Here is a 21,991-nt window from a genome sequence, read left to right as displayed (position 1 = left end):
TGATGTCATTATGGCGGTGGCCCGTTCCTGTAGGTTCATGCTCTACAACATCCGCAGAGTACGACCCTGTCTCACACAGGAAGCGGCGCAGGTCCTAATCCAGGCACTTGTCATCTCCCGTCTGGATTACTGCAACTCGCTGTTGGCTGGGATCCCTGCCTGTGCCATTAAACCCCTACAACTCATCCAGAACGCCGCAGCCCGTCTGGTGCTCAACCTTCCCAAGTTCTCTCACGTCACCCCGCTCCTCCGCTCTCTCCACTGGCTTCCAGTTGAAGCTCGCATCCGCTACAAGACCATGGTGCTTGCCTACGGAGCTGTGAGGGGAACGGCACCGCAGTACCTCCAGGCTCTGATCAGGCCCTACACCCAAACAAGGGCACTGCGTTCATCCACCTCTGGCCTGCTCGCCTCCCTACCACTGAGGAAGTACAGTTCCCGCTCAGCCCAGTCAAAACTGTTCGCTGCTCTGGCCCCCCAATGGTGGAACAAACTCCCTCACGACGCCAGGACAGCGGAGTCAATCACCACCTTCTGGAGACACCTGAAACCCCACCTCTTCAAGGAATACCTAGGATAGGATAAGTAATCCTTCTCACCCCCCCCTAAATGATTTTGATGCACTATTGTAAAGTGGCTGTTCCACTGGATGTCAGAAGGTGAATTCACCAATTTGTAAGTCGCTCTGGATAAGAGCGTCTGCTAAATGACTCAAATGTAAATGTTAATGTAATTATGGGGTATTGTGATGTCATTATGGGGTATTGTGTTGTCATTATGGGGTATTGTGTTGTCATTATGGGGTATTGTGATGTCATTATGGGGTATCGTGATGTCATTATGGGGTATCGTGATGTCATTATGGGGTATCGTGATGTCATTATGGGGTATTGTGATATCATTATGGGGTATTGGTATGTCATTATGGGGTATTGGGATGTCATTATGGGGTATTGTGATGTCATTATGGGGTATTGTGTGTAGATTGAGGGGGGAAAAAACTACTTAATCCGTTTTAGAATAAGGATGTGACGTAACAAAATGAGGAAAAGGTCAAGGGGTCTGAATACATTCCGAAGGCCCTTCTGACAGGTAAGCCTACCTTGCAGTTAATATTTCATTGAGAAGGTTTTGGGGAAAGTATTTCTGTCGACTCTCAAGATGTTTATCACATCAACTGGCTTCACACGGAGTGATGGACAAATACACGCAAGACAGACAGGGGAAATATTGTTGGAAATGAATTGGTAGATAGTGTTAGGTTAGGCCTTTTAAGCCAATAGTTTCTAACCAGGGGTGGGATAATGTCAATGTTGCGTTGATTAGATAGGAGCTGGGAGCTCGAGGCGTTGATTAGATAGGAGCTGGGAGCTCGAGGCGTTGATTAGATAGGAGCTGGGAGCTCGGGGGGTTGATTAGATAGGAGCTGGGAGCTCGAGTCGTTGATTAGGTAGGAGCTGGGAGCTCGGGGGATTGATTAGATAGGAGCTGGGAGCTCGGGGGATTGATTAGATAGGAGCTGGGAGCTCGGGGGGTTGATTAGATAGGAGCTGGGAGCTCGGGGGGTTGATTAGATAGGAGCTGGGAGCTCGAGGGGTTGATTAGATAGGAGCTGGGAGCTCGAGGGGTTGATTAGATAGGAGCTGGGAGCTCGGGGGGTTGATTAGATAGGAGCTGGGAGCTCGAGGGGTTGATTAGATAGGAGCTGGGAGCTCGGGGGGTTGATTAGATAGGAGCTGGGAGCTCGGGGGTTGATTAGATAGGAGCTGGGAGCTCAAGGGGTTGATTAGATAGGAGCTGGGAGCTCGAGGGTTGATTAGATAGGAGCTGGGAGCTCGAGGGGTTGATTAGATAGGAGCTGGGAGCTCGAGGGGTTGATTAGATAGGAGCTGGGAGCTCGAGGGGTTGATTAGATAGGAGCTGGGAGCTTGAGGGGTTGATTAGATAGGAGCTGGGAGCTCGAGGGGTCTAATAATTGAGAGATTTGTTTATGACAGTTTGCGGAGGAACGTGAAAATTGCATGACCTTTCAGAATTGGTGGACCAACTTCTCATAAGTGTTCTGGAAGCTCACCATCAACCTGTTGGAGAGCCCTGCCCTACGGTGTCTCTCTGTGTGGTTTTGTTTGTGTTGCTGCTGATGGGAGTTGTTGCTGCTGATGGGAGTTGTTGCTGTTGATGGGAGTTGTTGGGAGTTGTTGCTGCTGATGGTAGTTGTTGGGAGTTGTTGCTGCTGATGGTAGTTGTTGGGAGTTGTTGCTGCTGATGGGAGTTGTTGCTGCTGATGGGAGTTGTTGCTGCTGATGGGAGTTGTTGCTGCTGATGGGAGTTGTTGCTGCTGATGGGAGTTGTTGGGAGTTGTTGCTGCTGATGGTAGTTGTTGGGAGTTGTTGCTGCTGATGGTAGTTGTTGGGAGTTGTTGCTGCTGATGGTAGTTGTTGGGAGTTGTTGCTGCTGATGGGAGTTGTTGGGAGTTGTTGCTGCTGATGGGAGTTGTTGGGAGTTGTTGCTGCTGATGGTAGTTGTTGGGAGTTGTTGCTGTTGATGGGAGTTGTTGGGAGTTGTTGCTGCTGATGGGAGTTGTTGCTGCTGATGGGAGTTGTTGCTGCTGATGGGAGTTGTTGCTGCTGATGGGAGTTGTTGGGAGTTGTTGCTGCTGATGGGAGTTGTTGGGAGTTGTTGCTGCTGATGGGAGTTGTTGGGAGTTGTTGCTGCTGATGGTAGTTGTTGGGAGTTGTTGCTGCTGATGGTAGTTGTTGGGAGTTGTTGCTGCTGATGGGAGTTGTTGCTGCTGATGGTAGTTGTTGGGAGTTGTTGCTGTTGATGGGAGTTGTTGGGAGTTGTTGCTGCTGATGGTAGTTGTTGCTGCTGATGGGAGTTGTTGCTGCTGATGGTAGTTGTTGGGAGTTGTTGCTGTTGATGGGAGTTGTTGCTGCTGATGGGAGTTGTTGGGAGTTGTTGCTGTTGATGGGAGTTGTTGGGAGTTGTTGCTGTTGATGGGAGTTGTTGGGAGTTGTTGCTGCTGATGGGAGTTGTTGCTGCTGATGGGAGTTGTTGCTGCTGATGGTAGTTGTTGGGAGTTGTTGCTGCTGATGGGAGTTGTTGGGAGTTGTTGCTGCTGATGGGAGTTGTTGCTGCTGATGGGAGTTGTTGCTGCTGATGGGAGTTGTTGCTGCTGATGGGAGTTGTTGGGAGTTGTTGCTGCTGATGGTAGTTGTTGGGAGTTGTTGCTGCTGATGGGAGTTGTTGGGAGTTGTTGCTGTTGATGGTAGTTGTTGCTGCTGATGGGAGTTGTTGGGAGTTGTTGCTGCTGATGGGAGTTGTTGGGAGTTGTTGCTGTTGATGGGAGTTGTTGCTGTTGATGGGAGTTGATGGGAGTTGTTGCTGCTGATGGGAGTTGTTGCTGCTGATGGGAGTTGTTGCTGTTGATGGGAGTTGTTGCTGTTGATGGGAGTTGTTGCTGCTGATGGGAGTTGTTGCTGCTGATGGGAGTTGTTGCTGCTGATGGGAGTTGTTGCTGTTGATGGGAGTTGTTGCTGTTGATGGGAGTTGTTGCTGCTGATGGGAGTTGTTGCTGTTGATGGGAGTTGTTCTTGGATAAATAATCATCACAAACAGGCCTTCATTCTTCTCAGAGGAATATCCTCATATATATATTTTCAAATCATTTGATGAAGAATCTATTTGTCCATCGTCCTAGACGACAGCCACATTCTTCTGCCAGTCGTTCTAACAGAGATATATGATGCAAAATGAGAGCCTTTGTAACTTTGTGTCACGGTTACAGACTATCAGACCCCTTTGAGACACAGCCTAAATAATCTTCATCTACACCACATTGAAACACCCAACAACACAGGTCTGTGTAAATAGTCATATCTTCAACGTCTTCTTTTTTTGAGGCCAAAAACCAAAAAAGTACCACCCAGAAGCAAAAGGCTTTATTCCCCCCCATCCATGATATTACTCGAGCCTCAGGACAGTTTTCAATAGTTGAGTCAACGAGAGGGTTTTTGGAAGGATGGTCATGGGAGAATACAGAAGAGCCATTCGTGTGTCTGGCAGTCACACGTCGACAGTATTAATAAAAGATATCTTCTATTACATTCACAAGTTCTCACAAACACTTTTATTATTTATTTACTATTCCAATGAGTCACAGCACCTCTATGTAGCCATATTGCAGAGTGAATGGCATTCTGGGCAGTAACACGCTAAACATATTCCTTTGGAGAAAACAATATAAAGTGCTTGAGAGAGAGAGAGAGGTGACAACGGAACGAAACGGGTCATTTGAGTCAAATGGTTTTTGTGGGTTCATCATACCCATGGAAACAGCCAGAGATGAAGCCATCAGTCATCTGCCCGTCTCCATGCTGACCAGCTAGTCTAAATTGTCACTGTAGTCTCCTGTAACTTCCTGGTTATGACAACTTCCTGTCCTGGTGACATGTTGGGTGAAATGGAAGCGGTAGGTTAGATCCAGACAGAGGTTCCCTTTATAGTGCACTACTTTTGACCAGAGGCCTCATAGAACTTTGACTCTAAAGTAGTGCGCGCTATAGGGAATAGGGTGCCATTTGGGACATACATAGACGATGTGATGTCGTTGTTATTAGAGACCCAGGGACTTGCGGACGATCTGTTGGGCCAGGCTGTAAAACTGGTCTCGGTCCTCACGCCACATCTTGGAAGCATCAACGTTCGCTCCACTCTCATCATTGGGCTCTGGGGGGAAAAAGGTAGAGGAGATAATGACTTCTTTACACTCAATTGGACATACTAGTGGCAAATACCAAACATCAAATTAAAAGAACAATGCCAACATTAGGTTTCAAGTGTTCTGAGGTTGAGATGGCTACAGTACGTAGAGAAAACTGCTTGGACTGTCAGGAAGAGACCAGGGGCTATAGCTCTATTCCCATCGTTCCTAAAGGGTTCTGTCTGTCTCCCATTGTTCCTAAAGGGTTCTGTCTGTCTCCCATTGTTCCTAAAGGGTTCTGTCTGTCTCCCATTGTTCCTAAAGGGTTCTGTCTGTTTCCCATTGTTCCTAAAGGGTTCTGTCTGTCTCCCATTGTTCCTAAAGGGTTCTGTCTGTTTCCCATTGTTCCTAAAGGGTTCTGTCTGTTTCCCATTGTTCCTAAAGGGTTCTGTCTGTCTCCCATTGCTCCTAAAGGGTTCTGTCTGTTTCCCATTGTTCCTAAAGGGTTCTGTCTGTTTCCCATTGTTCCTAAAGGGTTCTGACTGTTTCCCATTGTTCCTAAAGGGTTCTGTCTGTCTCCCATTGTTCCTAAAGGGTTCTGTCTGTCTCCCATTGTTCCTAAAGGGTTCTGACTGTTTCCCATTGTTCCTAAAGGGTTCTGTATGTTTCCCATTGTTCCTAAAGGGTTCTGACTGTCTCCCATTGTTCCTAAAGGGTTCTGTCTGTTTCCCATTGTTCCTAAAGGGTTCTGACTGTCTCCCATTGTTCCTAAAGGGTTCTGTCTGTTTCCCATTGTTCCTAAAGGGTTCTGACTGTCTCCCATTGTTCCTAAAGGGTTCTGTCAGCCCGCCCGCCCGTAGCCCTCTGTGACGTTCTTAATTGCACAGTGTTGTCAACCTTTCTGTTGGTAAATCCAGAGCGTCTCGCTCTCAGAGCTCACACTGGGCAGTCTGACCGAGGAGTAGCGTTGATTGGAGTGTTCTGACCTCACAACAGCAGTCAGACAGGTAGCCTAGTGGTTAGAGCGTTGGGACTAGTAACCGGAAGGTTGCTCGATTGAATCCCCAAGCTGACAAGGTCAAAATCTGTCATTCTGCCCCTGAACAAGGCAGTTAACCCACTGTTCCCAGGCCGTCATTGTAAATAAGAATGTGTTCTTAACGGACTTGCCTGGTTAAATAAAGGTGAAATGATTATTATAAAAACAAGTAAAAGCACCCAGGCTAACGTTATCGAGCTAGCTACTTCCAGACACTCTGACCTTGTCATTTGCCCTAGCATCATCCAGAGGGTCATCCAGAGGGTTAGTGACTAACTGTTACCGGCACCTGTAATGACAACACGCCCATCAATTATTCTGCGCTCTGACACTCTCAAACCAGAGTGCTCTGAACTCAGATTACACTGCCAGTGTGAATTTACAAACGCACCCCATAATGTTCAGGAAGCATCTGTCTGATGGACAGACCAGGGATGCATTCATTAGGCAACAAAACAGAACAAAATGGACCGAAACAGGGAGGGAATACATGCACTTGTCCAATAAGAAACGCTTGTTTTTGGTTTTCCGCTGCAAAGCATTTGCTACGGTGTGACCTAATGAACACAGCCATAATGTTGAGGGTAGGGACTGACCTGCTAACATACTGACTACAGACAGTAGGATCTTCTCCACACTCTGGACAGGACTCCATCTCTCAGCACTGCTTTCGTAGCCCATTGGGTCGTCTCCTGGAGCATGCAGGATAGAGATACACACACGGCCATCTGGGTAAACTGAAGAGAAGGAGAGAGGAGAACACAACCGGTAGATACATACAGCATCACACAGAACATGACACAAGCCCAGAAACTGAAGGATGCACAGTGGGGCTAAAAAGTATTTTTCACCATCATTTGCAAATAAATTCATTAAAAATCCTACAATGTGATTTTCTGGATTCCCCCCCCCTAATTTTGTCGGTCATAGTTGAAGTGTACCTATGATGAAAATTGCAGGCCTCATCTTTTTAAGTGGGAGAACTTGAACAATTGGTGGCTGACTAAATACTTTTTTTTATTTAACGAGGTAGGCTAGTTGAGAACAAGTTGCTTATTGAAATTCTCGATTATCATGGATTTATCAGTGGTGACAGTGTTTCCTAGCCTCAGTGCAGTGGGCCACTGGGAGGAGGTGCTCTTGTTCTCCATGGACTTTACAGTGTCCCAGAACGTTTTGGAGTTAGAGCTACAGGATGCAAATGTCTGTTTGAAAAAGCTAGCCTTTGCTTTCCTAACTGCCTGTATCGCGAGGACTATTTGATGCTAATGCACTTGTGCTGGTCAAGGGCAGTCAAGTCTGGAGTGAACCAAGGGCTATATCTATTCTTAGTTTTTAATTTTTTATTGTGAAGGATTTTTGGACTGTAGTAGGGGGTGAGAGAGAGGGACAGAGAAAGCGAGACAGAGAAAGACAGACAGACAGAGAGAGACAGAGAGAGAGACAGACACAGACAGACAGAGAGAGACAGACAGACAGACAGACAGACAGACAGACAGACAGACAGACAGACAGACAGAGACAGACAGAGACAGAGACAGACACAGACAGACACAGACAGAGAGACAGACAGAGAGAAAGACAGACAGACAGACAGACAGACAGACAGACAGAGACAGACAGAGACAGACAGAGACAGACAGAGACAGACAGAGACAGACAGAGACAGAGAGACAGACAGAGAGAAAGACAGACAGACAGACAGACAGACAGACAGACAGACAGACAGACAGAGACAGACACAGACACAGACAGACACAGACAGAGAGAGACAGACAGACAGAGACAGACAGAGACAGACACAGACAGAGAGACAGACAGAGAGAGACAGAGAGAGACAGAGAGAAAGACAGACAGACAGACAGACAGACAGACAGAGACAGACAGACAGACAGAGACAGAGAGAGAGACAGAGAGAGAGAGAGAGACAGAGAGAGAGAGAGAGACAGAGAGACAGACAGACAGAGAGAGAGACAGAGAGAGAGAGAGAGAGAGACCGACAGACAGACAGAGAGAGAGAGAGAGAGAGAGAGACCGACAGACAGAGACAGGCTGAAGATTGGATTTCAATCTAAATCAGGGCAGCCCTGCTTCTGGGGAATCAAAGCAGTGAGTTCTACCAGCCACCACCACAGACCACTGTAATACAGCAGATCAGATCCCATCTACTCTGCTAGGCCACGGAGGGATATAGCAAGAGTCTTCGTCCCAAATGGAACCCTATTCCCTATATAGTGCCCCTGGTCAAAAGTAGTAAACTATACAGGGAATAGGGTGCATTTGGGCCTCTCTCAGGGATAGTGATCTGTCCTCCCAGCAGCCAGCAGGCTGATAAAGTGCTTCCTGTTTGCAATGTGTTATCTTGTGGCTAGCCTCAATTTCCCCCTGAGCCCTCACCATGCCACAGGGGAGAAATGTTACAGTCGCAGATACACCACAGACTATCAGGGCTAAGGGGGGGTGGGACTGCCAGAAGATCCTGTTTCAACGCTTTCCCTCGGACCACCGGGCCTGAGCCATCCAGTACCTCACATCACAGTTCTCTGATATGGTAGACTGGAGAAACGTCAGTAGCAGATGAAGCACAGAATGGAAGGCCTCTGGGAGAAGATCTGGGCAGATGATGGGTGGGGCAGTGGGGCTGACAAGAAGGGGGGGCTTTTAAAAGGAGGCCGGGGGGGGGTCGTCTACTTCATTATGCTTCTACTGCTGACTGGCAGCGTAGCAAAACAAAGCAACCGCTTAACGTTCAACAACACACTAGAAGTATCACGTTCCAAGAGTCATTTTACTGAATAGGATTCACACCTTGGAGGTTAACACCCAATGTGGAATGTTTCAAACCTGTCAGTATCTGGCCTTTGTGGGATGAAAAGCAAAGTACAATGTCTCAGTCTATGTCCTACAGGGACACATTCTAAAACACAGGCCTTCTCACAGTACCTAGCCGGCTCTCTGCCAGGACAGAACAATAGGGCCAGGTTAGTCTCTACCGTCTTACAAAACACGTGAGAAACCTCAGTGAGGTGTCCAGGGACTGCAGGGCCTCTAATTATCACAACCAACTCATCGTCAGACAGGCCGCAGCAGAGGCACTATGTCACAGCACAGAACAGGGCTCTACTCTCCACACCTGGGTTCAAATACTATTTGAAATCATTGACAATACTTTATCTGGGCTTGATTGAGCTTACCTGGCTTTGGAACCAATCAAATTGTCAAAACGCCATCCAATCTGGCACATTCATGCAGGCCAAAGCAAAGGCCACAAGTATTTGAAGGACTTCAAACAGAAGTTGAACCCAGATGTGGTGCTCTCTTCCCCCTGGGAGCAGCACAACACCACCAATGATTCTGTCCTCATATTTAGGTGTCAAAGGCATTAACAGGTATTGGCTGGGCAGAGCAGGTATTGACAGGTATTGACAGGTATTGGCTGGGCAGAGCAGGTATTAACAGGTATTGACAGGTATTGGCTGGGCAGAGCAGGTATTAACAGGTATTGACAGGTATTGGCTGGGCAGAGCAGGTATTAACAGGTATTGACAGGTATTGGCTGGGCAGAGCAGGTATTAACAGGTATTGACAGGTATTGGCTGGGCAGAGCAGGTATTAACAGGTATTGACAGGTATTGGCTGGGCAGAGTAGGTATTAAAAGGTATTAACAGGTATTAACAGGTATTGGCTGGGCAGAGTAGGTATTAAAAGGTATTAACAGGTATTAACAGGTATTGGCTGGGCAGAGCAGGTATTGACAGGTATTAACAGGCATTAACAGGTATTGACAGGTATTGGCTGGGCAGAGCAGGTATTAACAGGTATTGACAGGTATTGGCTGGGCAGAGCAGGTATTAAAAGGCATTAACAGGTATTAACAGGTATTGGCTGGGCAGAGCAGGTATTAAAAGGTAATAACAGGTATTAACAGGTACTGGCTGGGCAGAGCAGGTATTAACAGGTATTGACAGGTATTGGCTGGGCAGAGCAGGTATTAACAGGTATTGACAGGTATTGGCTGGGCAGAGCAGGTATTAAAAGGCATTAACAGGTATTAACAGGTATTGACAGGTATTGGCTGGGCAGAGTAGGTATTAAAAGGCATTAACAGGTATTAACAGGCATTAACAGGTATTGGCAGAGCAGGTATTGGCAGAGCAGGTATTAAAAGGCATTAACAGGTATTGACAGGTATTGGCTGGGCAGAGCAGGTATTAATAGGTATTGGCTGGGCAGAGAAGGTATTAAAAGGCATTAACAGGTATTGACAGGTATTGGCTGGGCAGAGCAGGTATTAACAGGTATTAACAGGTATTGGCTGGGCAGAGCAGGTATTAACAGGTATTGACAGGTATTGGCTGGGCAGAGCAGGTATTAACAGGTATTAACAGGTATTGGCTGGGCAGAGCAGGTATTAACAGGTATTGACAGGTATTGGCTGGGCAGAGCAGGTATTAAAAGGCATTAACAGGTATTGACAGGTATTGGCTGGGCAGAGCAGGTATTAACAGGTATTGACAGGTATTGGCTGGGCAGAGCAGGTATTAACAGGTATTGACAGGTATTGGCTGGGCAGAGCAGGTATTAAAAGGTATTAACAGGTATTAACAGGTATTGGCTGGGCAGAGCAGGTATTAACAGGTATTGACAGGTATTGGCTGGGCAGAGCAGGTATTAACAGGTATTGACAGGTATTGGCTGGGCAGAGCAGGCATTAACAGGTATTAACAGGTATTGGCTGGGCAGAGCAGGTATTGACAGGTATTGGCTGGGCAGAGCAGGTATTAACAGGTATTGACAGGTATTGGCTGGGCAGAGCAGGTATTGACAGGTATTGGCTGGGCAGAGCAGGTATTAACAGGTATTGACAGGTATTGGCTGGGCAGAGCAGGTATTAAAAGGTATTAACAGGTATTAACAGGTATTGGCTGGGCAGAGCAGGTATTAACAGGTATTAACAGGTATTGGCTGGGCAGAGCAGGTATTAACAGGTATTGACAGGTATTGGCTGGGCAGAGCAGGTATTAACAGGTATTGACAGGTATTGGCTGGGCAGAGTAGGTATTAAAAGGTATTAACAGGTATTGGCTGGGCAGAGCAGGTATTGACAGGTATTAACAGGCATTAACAGGTATTGACAGGTATTGGCTGGGCAGAGCAGGTATTAACAGGTATTGACAGGTATTGGCTGGGCAGAGCAGGTATTAAAAGGTATTGACAGGTATTGGCTGGGCAGAGCAGGTATTAACAGGTATTGACAGGTATTGGCTGGGCAGAGCAGGTATTAACAGGTATTAACAGGTATTGGCTGGGCAGAGCAGGTATTAAAAGGCATTAACAGGTATTAACAGGTATTGACAGGTATTGGCTGGGCAGAGTAGGTATTAAAAGGCATTAACAGGTATTAACAGGCATTAACAGGTATTGGCAGAGCAGGTATTGGCAGAGCAGGTATTAAAAGGCATTAACAGGTATTGACAGGTATTGGCTGGGCAGAGCAGGTATTAATAGGTATTGGCTGGGCAGAGAAGGTATTAAAAGGCATTAACAGGTATTGACAGGTATTGGCTGGGCAGAGCAGGTATTAACAGGTATTATCAGGTATTAACAGGTATTGGCTGGGCAGAGCAGGTATTAACAGGTATTGACAGGTATTGGCTGGGCAGAGCAGGCATTAACAGGTATTAACAGGTATTAACAGGTATTGGCTGGGCAGAGCAGGTATTAACAGGTATTGACAGGTATTGGCTGGGCAGAGCAGGTATTAAAAGGTATTAACAGGTAATAACAGGTATTGGCTGGGCAGAGCAGGTATTAACAGGTATTGACAGGTATTGGCTGGGCAGAGCAGGTATTAACAGGTATTGACAGGTATTGGCTGGGCAGAGCAGGTATTAACAGGTATTGACAGGTATTGGCTGGGCAGAGTAGGTATTAAAAGGTATTAACAGGTATTAACAGGTATTGGCTGGGCAGAGCAGGTATTGACAGGTATTAACAGGCATTAACAGGTATTGACAGGTATTGGCTGGGCAGAGCAGGTATTAAAAGGCATTAACAGGTATTAACAGGCATTAACAGGTATTGGCAGAGCAGGTATTGGCAGAGCAGGTATTAAAAGGCATTAACAGGTATTGACAGGTATTGGCTGGGCAGAGCAGGTATTAATAGGTATTGGCTGGGCAGAGAAGGTATTAAAAGGCATTAACAGGTATTGACAGGTATTGGCTGGGCAGAGCAGGTATTAACAGGTATTATCAGGTATTAACAGGTATTGGCTGGGCAGAGCAGGTATTAACAGGTATTGACAGGTATTGGCTGGGCAGAGCAGGCATTAACAGGTATTAACAGGTATTAACAGGTATTGGCTGGGCAGAGCAGGTATTAACAGGTATTGACAGGTATTGGCTGGGCAGAGCAGGTATTAACAGGTATTGACAGGTATTGGCTGGGCAGAGCAGGTATTAACAGGTATTGACAGGTATTGGCTGGGCAGAGCAGGTATTAACAGGTATTGACAGGTATTGGCTGGGCAGAGCAGGTATTAACAGGTATTGACAGGTATTGGCTGGGCAGAGCAGGTATTAAAAGGTATTAACAGGTATTAACAGGTATTGGCTGGGCAGAGCAGGTATTAACAGGTATTGACAGGTATTGGCTGGGCAGAGCAGGTATTAACAGGTATTGACAGGTATTGGCTGGGCAGAGCAGGCATTAACAGGTATTAACAGGTATTAACAGGTATTGGCTGGGCAGAGCAGGTATTGACAGGTATTGGCTGGGCAGAGCAGGTATTAACAGGTATTGACAGGTATTGGCTGGGCAGAGCAGGTATTGACAGGTATTGGCTGGGCAGAGCAGGTATTAACAGGTATTGACAGGTATTGGCTGGGCAGAGCAGGTATTAAAAGGTATTAACAGGTATTAACAGGTATTGGCTGGGCAGAGCAGGTATTAACAGGTATTAACAGGTATTGGCTGGGCAGAGCAGGTATTAACAGGTATTGACAGGTATTGGCTGGGCAGAGCAGGTATTAACAGGTATTGACAGGTATTGGCTGGGCAGAGTAGGTATTAAAAGGTATTAACAGGTATTGGCTGGGCAGAGCAGGTATTGACAGGTATTAACAGGCATTAACAGGTATTGACAGGTATTGGCTGGGCAGAGCAGGTATTAACAGGTATTGACAGGTATTGGCTGGGCAGAGCAGGTATTAACAGGTATTGACAGGTATTGGCTGGGCAGAGCAGGTATTAACAGGTATTGACAGGTATTGGCTGGGCAGAGCAGGTATTAACAGGTATTAACAGGTATTGGCTGGGCAGAGCAGGTATTAAAAGGCATTAACAGGTATTAACAGGTATTGACAGGTATTGACAGGTATTGGCTGGGCAGAGTAGGTATTAAAAGGCATTAACAGGTATTAACAGGCATTAACAGGTATTGGCAGAGCAGGTATTGGCAGAGCAGGTATTAAAAGGCATTAACAGGTATTGACAGGTATTGGCTGGGCAGAGCAGGTATTAATAGGTATTGGCTGGGCAGAGAAGGTATTAAAAGGCATTAACAGGTATTGACAGGTATTGGCTGGGCAGAGCAGGTATTAACAGGTATTATCAGGTATTAACAGGTATTGGCTGGGCAGAGCAGGTATTAACAGGTATTGACAGGTATTGGCTGGGCAGAGCAGGCATTAACAGGTATTAACAGGTATTAACAGGTATTGGCTGGGCAGAGCAGGTATTAACAGGTATTGGCTGGGCAGAGCAGGTATTAAAAGGTATTAACAGGTAATAACAGGTATTGGCTGGGCAGAGCAGGTATTAACAGGTATTGACAGGTATTGGCTGGGCAGAGCAGGTATTAACAGGTATTGACAGGTATTGGCTGGGCAGAGCAGGTATTAACAGGTATTGACAGGTATTGGCTGGGCAGAGTAGGTATTAAAAGGTATTAACAGGTATTAACAGGTATTGGCTGGGCAGAGCAGGTATTGACAGGTATTAACAGGCATTAACAGGTATTGACAGGTATTGGCTGGGCAGAGCAGGTATTAAAAGGCATTAACAGGTATTAACAGGCATTAACAGGTATTGGCAGAGCAGGTATTGGCAGAGCAGGTATTAAAAGGCATTAACAGGTATTGACAGGTATTGGCTGGGCAGAGCAGGTATTAATAGGTATTGGCTGGGCAGAGAAGGTATTAAAAGGCATTAACAGGTATTGACAGGTATTGGCTGGGCAGAGCAGGTATTAACAGGTATTATCAGGTATTAACAGGTATTGGCTGGGCAGAGCAGGTATTAACAGGTATTGACAGGTATTGGCTGGGCAGAGCAGGCATTAACAGGTATTAACAGGTATTAACAGGTATTGGCTGGGCAGAGCAGGCATTAACAGGTATTAACAGGTATTAACAGGTATTGGCTGGGCAGAGCAGGTATTAACAGGTATTGACAGGTATTGGCTGGGCAGAGCAGGTATTAAAAGGTATTAACAGGTAATAACAGGTATTGGCTGGGCAGAGCAGGTATTAACAGGTATTGACAGGTATTGGCTGGGCAGAGCAGGTATTAACAGGTATTGACAGGTATTGGCTGGGCAGAGCAGGTATTAACAGGTATTGACAGGTATTGGCTGGGCAGAGTAGGTATTAAAAGGTATTAACAGGTATTAACAGGTATTGGCTGGGCAGAGCAGGTATTGACAGGTATTAACAGGCATTAACAGGTATTGACAGGTATTGGCTGGGCAGAGCAGGTATTAACAGGTATTGACAGGTATTGGCTGGGCAGAGCAGGTATTAACAGGTATTGACAGGTATTGGCTGGGCAGAGCAGGTATTAACAGGTATTGACAGGTATTGGCTGGGCAGAGCAGGTATTAACAGGTATTGACAGGTATTGGCTGGGCAGAGCAGGTATTAACAGGTATTAACAGGTATTGGCTGGGCAGAGCAGGTATTAAAAGGCATTAACAGGTATTAACAGGTATTGACAGGTATTGGCTGGGCAGAGTAGGTATTAAAAGGCATTAACATGTATTAACAGGCATTAACAGGTATTGGCAGAGCAGGTATTGGCAGAGCAGGTATTAAAAGGCATTAACAGGTATTGACAGGTATTGGCTGGGCAGAGCAGGTATTAATAGGTATTGGCTGGGCAGAGAAGGTATTAAAAGGCATTAACAGGTATTGACAGGTATTGGCTGGGCAGAGCAGGTATTAACAGGTATTATCAGGTATTAACAGGTATTGGCTGGGCAGAGCAGGTATTAACAGGTATTGACAGGTATTGGCTGGGCAGAGCAGGCATTAACAGGTATTAACAGGTATTAACAGGTATTGGCTGGGCAGAGCAGGTATTAACAGGTATTGACAGGTATTGGCTGGGCAGAGCAGGTATTAAAAGGTATTAACAGGTATTGGCTGGGCAGAGCAGGTATTAACAGGTATTGACAGGTATTGGCTGGGCAGAGCAGGTATTAACAGGCATTAACAGGTATTAACAGGTATTGAAAGGTATTGGCTGGGCAGAGCAGGTATTAACAGGTATTGACAGGTATTGACAGGTATTGGCTGGGCAGAGCAGGTATTAACAGGTATTGGCTGGGCAGAGTAGGTATTAAAAGGCATTAACAGTTATTGGCAGGTATTGGCTGGGCAGAGCAGGTATTAAAAGGTATTAACAGGTATTGACAGGTATTGGCTGGGCAGAGCAGGTATTAACAGGTATTGACAAGTATTGGCTGGGCAGAGCAGGTATTAACAGGTATTGACAGGTATTGGCTGGGCAGAGCAGGCATTAACAGGTATTAACAGGTATTAACAGGTATTGGCTGGGCAGAGCAGGTATTAACAGGTATTGACAGGTATTGGCTGGGCAGAGCAGGTATTAAAAGGTATTAACAGGTATTGGCTGGGCAGAGCAGGTATTAACAGGTATTGACAGGTATTGGCTGGGCAGAGCAGGTATTAACAGGCATTAACAGGTATTAACAGGTATTGAAAGGTATTGGCTGGGCAGAGCAGGTATTAACAGGTATTGACAGGTATTGACAGGTATTGGCTGGGCAGAGCAGGTATTAACAGGTATTGGCTGGGCAGAGTAGGTATTAAAAGGCATTAACAGTTATTGGCAGGTATTGGCTGGGCAGAGCAGGTATTAAAAGGTATTAACAGGTATTGACAGGTATTGGCTGGGCAGAGCAGGTATTAACAGGTATTGACAAGTATTGGCTGGGCAGAGCAGGTATTAACAGGTATTGACAGGTATTGGCTGGGCAGAGCAGGTATTAAAAGGTATTAACAGGTATTGACAGGTATTGGCTGGGCAGAGCAGGTATTAAAAGGCATTAACAGGTATTAACAGGTATTGGCTGGGCAGAGCAGGTATTAAAAGGTATTAACAGGTATTAACAGGTACTGGCTGGGCAGAGCAGGTATTAACAGGTATTAACAGGTATTGGCTGGGCAGAGCAGGTATTAACAGGTATTGACAGGTATTGGCTGGGCAGAGCAGGTATTAAAAGGCATTAACAGGTATTGGCTGGGCAGAACAGGTATTAAAAGGCATTAACAGGTATTATCAGGTATTAACAGGTATTGGCTGGGCAGAGCAGGTATTAAAAGGCATTAACAGGTATTATCAGGTATTGGCTGGGCAGAGTAGGTATTAAAAGGCATTAACAGGTATTGACAGGTATTGGCTGGGCAGAGCAGGTATTAAAAGGCATTAACAGGTATTGACAGGTATTGGCTGGGCAGAGCAGGTATTAAAAGGCATTAACAGGTATTATCAGGTATTGGCTGGGCAGAGTAGGTATTAAAAGGCATTAACAGGTATTGACAGGTATTGGCTGGGCAGAGCAGGTATTAAAAGGCATTAACAGGTATTATCAGGTATTGGCTGGGCAGAGTAGGTATTAAAAGGCATTAACAGGTATTGACAGGTATTGGCTGGGCAGAGCAGGTATTAAAAGGCATTAACAGGTATTGGCTGGGCAGAGCAGGTATTGACAGGTATTGGCTGGGCAGAGCAGGTATTAAAAGGTATTGACAGGTATTGGCTGGGCAGAGCAGGTATTAACAGGTATTAACAGGTATTGGCTGGGCAGAGCAGGTATTGACAGGTATTAACAGGTATTGGCTGGGCAGAGCAGGTATTAAAAGGCATTAACAGGTATTATCAGGTATTGGCTGGGCAGAGTAGGTACTAAAAGGCATTAACAGGTATTGACAGGTATTGGCTGGGCAGAGCAGGTATTAAAAGGCATTAACAGGTATTAACAGGTATTGGCTGGGCAGAGCAGGTATTGACAGGTATTGGCTGGGCAGAGCAGGTATTAAAAGGCATTAACAGGTATTATCAGGTATTGGCTGGGCAGAGTAGGTATTAAAAGGCATTAACAGGTATTGACAGGTATTGGCTGGGCAGAGCAGGTATTAAAAGGCATTAACAGGTATTAACAGGTATTGGCTGGGCAGAGCAGGTATTGACAGGTATTGGCTGGGCAGAGCAGGTATTAAAAGGCATTAACAGGTATTATCAGGTATTAACAGGTATTGGCTGGGCAGAGCAGGTATTAACAGGTATTAACAGGTATTAACAGGTATTGGCTGGGCAGAGCAGGTATTAACAGGTATTGACAGGTATTGGCTGGGCAGAGCAGGTATTAACAGGTATTGACAGGTATTGGCTGGGCAGAGTAGGTATTAAAAGGTATTAACAGGTATTGGCTGGGCAGAGCAGGTATTGACAGGTATTAACAGGCATTAACAGGTATTGACAGGTATTGGCTGGGCAGAGCAGGTATTAACAGGTATTGACAGGTATTGGCTGGGCAGAGCAGGTATTAAAAGGTATTGACAGGTATTGGCTGGGCAGAGCAGGTATTAACAGGTATTGACAGGTATTGGCTGGGCAGAGCAGGTATTAACAGGTATTAACAGGTATTGGCTGGGCAGAGCAGGTATTAAAAGGCATTAACAGGTATTAACAGGTATTGACAGGTATTGACAGGTATTGGCTGGGCAGAGTAGGTATTAAAAGGCATTAACAGGTATTAACAGGCATTAACAGGTATTGGCAGAGCAGGTATTGGCAGAGCAGGTATTAAAAGGCATTAACAGGTATTGACAGGTATTGGCTGGGCAGAGCAGGTATTAATAGGTATTGGCTGGGCAGAGAAGGTATTAAAAGGCATTAACAGGTATTGACAGGTATTGGCTGGGCAGAGCAGGTATTAACAGGTATTATCAGGTATTAACAGGTATTGGCTGGGCAGAGCAGGTATTAACAGGTATTGACAGGTATTGGCTGGGCAGAGCAGGCATTAACAGGTATTAACAGGTATTGGCTGGGCAGAGCAGGTATTAACAGGTATTGACAGGTATTGGCTGGGCAGAGCAGGTATTAAAAGGTATTAACAGGTAATAACAGGTATTGGCTGGGCAGAGCAGGTATTAACAGGTATTGACAGGTATTGGCTGGGCAGAGCAGGTATTAACAGGTATTGACAGGTATTGGCTGGGCAGAGCAGGTATTAACAGGTATTGACAGGTATTGGCTGGGCAGAGTAGGTATTAAAAGGTATTAACAGGTATTAACAGGTATTGGCTGGGCAGAGCAGGTATTGACAGGTATTAACAGGCATTAACAGGTATTGACAGGTATTGGCTGGGCAGAGCAGGTATTAAAAGGCATTAACAGGTATTAACAGGCATTAACAGGTATTGGCAGAGCAGGTATTGGCAGAGCAGGTATTAAAAGGCATTAACAGGTATTGACAGGTATTGGCTGGGCAGAGCAGGTATTAATAGGTATTGGCTGGGCAGAGAAGGTATTAAAAGGCATTAACAGGTATTGACAGGTATTGGCTGGGCAGAGCAGGTATTAACAGGTATTATCAGGTATTAACAGGTATTGGCTGGGCAGAGCAGGTATTAACAGGTATTGACAGGTATTGGCTGGGCAGAGCAGGCATTAACAGGTATTAACAGGTATTAACAGGTATTGGCTGGGCAGAGCAGGTATTAACAGGTATTGACAGGTATTGGCTGGGCAGAGCAGGTATTAACAGGTATTGACAGGTATTGGCTGGGCAGAGCAGGTATTAACAGGTATTGACAGGTATTGGCTGGGCAGAGCAGGTATTAACAGGTATTGACAGGTATTGGCTGGGCAGAGCAGGTATTAACAGGTATTAACAGGTATTGGCTGGGCAGAGCAGGTATTAAAAGGCATTAACAGGTATTAACAGGTATTGACAGGTATTGACAGGTATTGGCTGGGCAGAGTAGGTATTAAAAGGCATTAACAGGTATTAACAGGCATTAACAGGTATTGGCAGAGCTGGTATTGGCAGAGCAGGTATTAAAAGGCATTAACAGGTATTGACAGGTATTGGCTAGGCAGAGCAGGTATTAACAGGTATTGACAGGTATTGGCTGGGCAGAGCAGGTATTAACAGGCATTAACAGGTATTAACAGGTATTGAAAGGTATTGGCTGGGCAGAGCAGGTATTAACAGGTATTGACAGGTATTGACAGGTATTGGCTGGGCAGAGCAGGTATTAACAGGTATTGGCTGGGCAGAGTAGGTATTAAAAGGCATTAACAGTTATTGGCAGGTATTGGCTGGGCAGAGCAGGTATTAAAAGGTATTAACAGGTATTGACAGGTATTGGCTGGGCAGAGCAGGTATTAACAGGTATTGACAGGTATTGGCTGGGCAGAGCAGGTATTAACAGGTATTAACAGGTATTGGCTGGGCAGAACAGGTATTAAAAGGCATTAACAGGTATTATCAGGTATTAACAGGTATTGGCTGGGCAGAGCAGGTATTAAAAGGCATTAACAGGTATTATCAGGTATTGGCTGGGCAGAGTAGGTATTAAAAGGCATTAACAGGTATTGACAGGTATTGGCTGGGCAGAGCAGGTATTAAAAGGCATTAACAGGTATTGACAGGTATTGGCTGGGCAGAGCAGGTATTAAAAGGCATTAACAGGTATTATCAGGTATTGGCTGGGCAGAGTAGGTATTAAAAGGCATTAACAGGTATTGACAGGTATTGGCTGGGCAGAGCAGGTATTAAAAGGCATTAACAGGTATTATCAGGTATTGGCTGGGCAGAGTAGGTATTAAAAGGCATTAACAGGTATTGACAGGTATTGGCTGGGCAGAGCAGGTATTAAAAGGCATTAACAGGTATTGGCTGGGCAGAGCAGGTATTGACAGGTATTGGCTGGGCAGAGCAGGTATTAAAAGGTATTGACAGGTATTGGCTGGGCAGAGCAGGTATTAACAGGTATTAACAGGTATTGGCTGGGCAGAGCAGGTATTGACAGGTATTAACAGGTATTGGCTGGGCAGAGCAGGTATTAAAAGGCATTAACAGGTATTATCAGGTATTGGCTGGGCAGAGTAGGTACTAAAAGGCATTAACAGGTATTGACAGGTATTGGCTGGGCAGAGCAGGTATTAAAAGGCATTAACAGGTATTAACAGGTATTGGCTGGGCAGAGCAGGTATTGACAGGTATTGGCTGGGCAGAGCAGGTATTAAAAGGCATTAACAGGTATTATCAGGTATTGGCTGGGCAGAGTAGGTATTAAAAGGCATTAACAGGTATTGACAGGTATTGGCTGGGCAGAGCAGGTATTAAAAGGCATTAACAGGTATTAACAGGTATTGGCTGGGCAGAGCAGGTATTGACAGGTATTGGCTGGGCAGAGCAGGTATTAAAAGGCATTAACAGGTATTATCAGGTATTAACAGGTATTGGCTGGGCAGAGCAGGTATTAACAGGTATTAACAGGTATTGGCTGGGCAGAGCAGGTATTAACAGGTATTGACAGGTATTGGCTGGGCAGAGCAGGTATTAAAAGGCATTAACAGGTATTAAAAGGCATTAACAGGTATTAACAGGTATTGGCTGGGCAGAGTAGGTATTAACAGGTATTGGCTGGGCAGAGCAGGTATTAACAGGTATTGGCTGGGCAGAGCAGGTATTAAAAGGCATTAACAGGTATTAACAGGTATTGACAGGTATTGGCTGGGCAGAGCAGGTATTAATGGGTATTAAAAGAGCAGACGGCAGCAACAGAACAGAGGCTGTCTCTTCAATGGCACCCTGCAGGTTCCCTACGGGCCCTGAGCCCTCTGGGTTCTCTGGGCTATCTGGGGTCCGCTATGGGCCCTTCACTACCCCGCTCTCCCTCCATGCCATACACCCTTCATCCTCAACTACCCTGGCTGTGTCCCAAAATGGCGACCTAGTCCCTCGATAATGCACTACTTTAGACAGGCAGACAACTTGAGACTGAGTTGGGAAGTCAAACAGCAACATGTACTGTCCCAGGACCACTCTTCAAAAAAGTGACTACTTTGAAGAATCTCAAATATAAAATATATTTACATTTGTTTAGCACTTTTTTTTGTTGCTACTACATGATTCCACATGTGTTATTTCATAGTTTTGATGTCATCACTATTATTCTACAATGTAGAAAAACCCTGGAATGAGTTGGTGTGTCCAAACTCAAATGATACTATATGTTGACTTACTGTTTGGGTGAAACATGTCACAGGTGAATCTCATTTTAGGAGGGCTGAGGGGGTAGTCTGACGGGAAGGAGAGGAGGGCTGGAAATACTCCTCCCTCAAAACACGTGTCCTCTGGACCCCTGGTTAGAAAACACACGAGACGCAGGGTTGTTAGGCCGGAGAAGTGACGACGTGATAAATCATTCACAGCTCAATGGGTGATACATTCTGCATCTGCACATTTTTCGTCGTAAAGATTAGAAATGGAAAGCATTTTTCTATGGACCTGGGTCAGATGTCAAAGGTCATGGTAAGAAAAAAGAAAAAAAAAGGCAACTTAGCTTTAATCGTGCACCAAATATTACATCTGACACCAGCTTCATGTTGAACCACTATCCGGCAGACCAAACCCTCCTCAAACACTCAACAGCCTAAAACATACTAGGTGCAGCTCTGTTCTATAAGGGGGAGGTGCAGCTCTGTTCTATAAGGGGGAGGTGCAGCTCTGTTCTATAAGGGGGAGGTGCAGCTCTGTTCTATAAGGGGGAGGTGCAGCTCTGTTCTATAAGGGGGAGGTGCAGCTCTGTTCTATAAGGGGGAGGTGCAGCTCTGTTCTATAAGGGAGAGGTGCTGCTCTGTTCTCCAAGGGGGAGGTGCTGCTGATGTAAGGCTCTGTGGACAGCCAGTGGCTGTGTACCAAATG

The 21,991-nt window shown here is 45.8% G+C and overlaps 1 protein-coding gene across 1 annotated transcript in view; it reads right to left on the bottom strand.

Annotated features, from left to right (window-relative positions):
• Positions 1-4,106: 4,106 nt before the first annotated feature.
• The window catches only part of ube2g2 (ubiquitin-conjugating enzyme E2G 2 (UBC7 homolog, yeast)), a 29,511-nt gene continuing 11,626 nt past the window's right edge, over positions 4,107-21,991 (bottom strand). The window contains exons 4-6 of the mRNA XM_064959663.1: positions 21,310-21,428; positions 6,338-6,478; positions 4,107-4,728 (exon numbers count right to left, since the gene is read on the bottom strand). Coding sequence (XP_064815735.1) covers positions 4,616-4,728; positions 6,338-6,478; positions 21,310-21,428 — 373 coding nt within the window. The 3' untranslated portion in view covers positions 4,107-4,615. The remainder of the gene's footprint in view (positions 4,729-6,337; positions 6,479-21,309; positions 21,429-21,991) is intronic.

Source organism: Oncorhynchus masou, unplaced genomic scaffold, assembly GCF_036934945.1.
Source record: "Oncorhynchus masou masou isolate Uvic2021 unplaced genomic scaffold, UVic_Omas_1.1 unplaced_scaffold_1688, whole genome shotgun sequence".
Classification (NCBI taxonomy): domain Eukaryota; kingdom Metazoa; phylum Chordata; class Actinopteri; order Salmoniformes; family Salmonidae; genus Oncorhynchus; species Oncorhynchus masou.
Note: the sequence above shows the minus strand (reverse complement) of the source record. Positions and strands in the feature narration are given on the sequence as shown.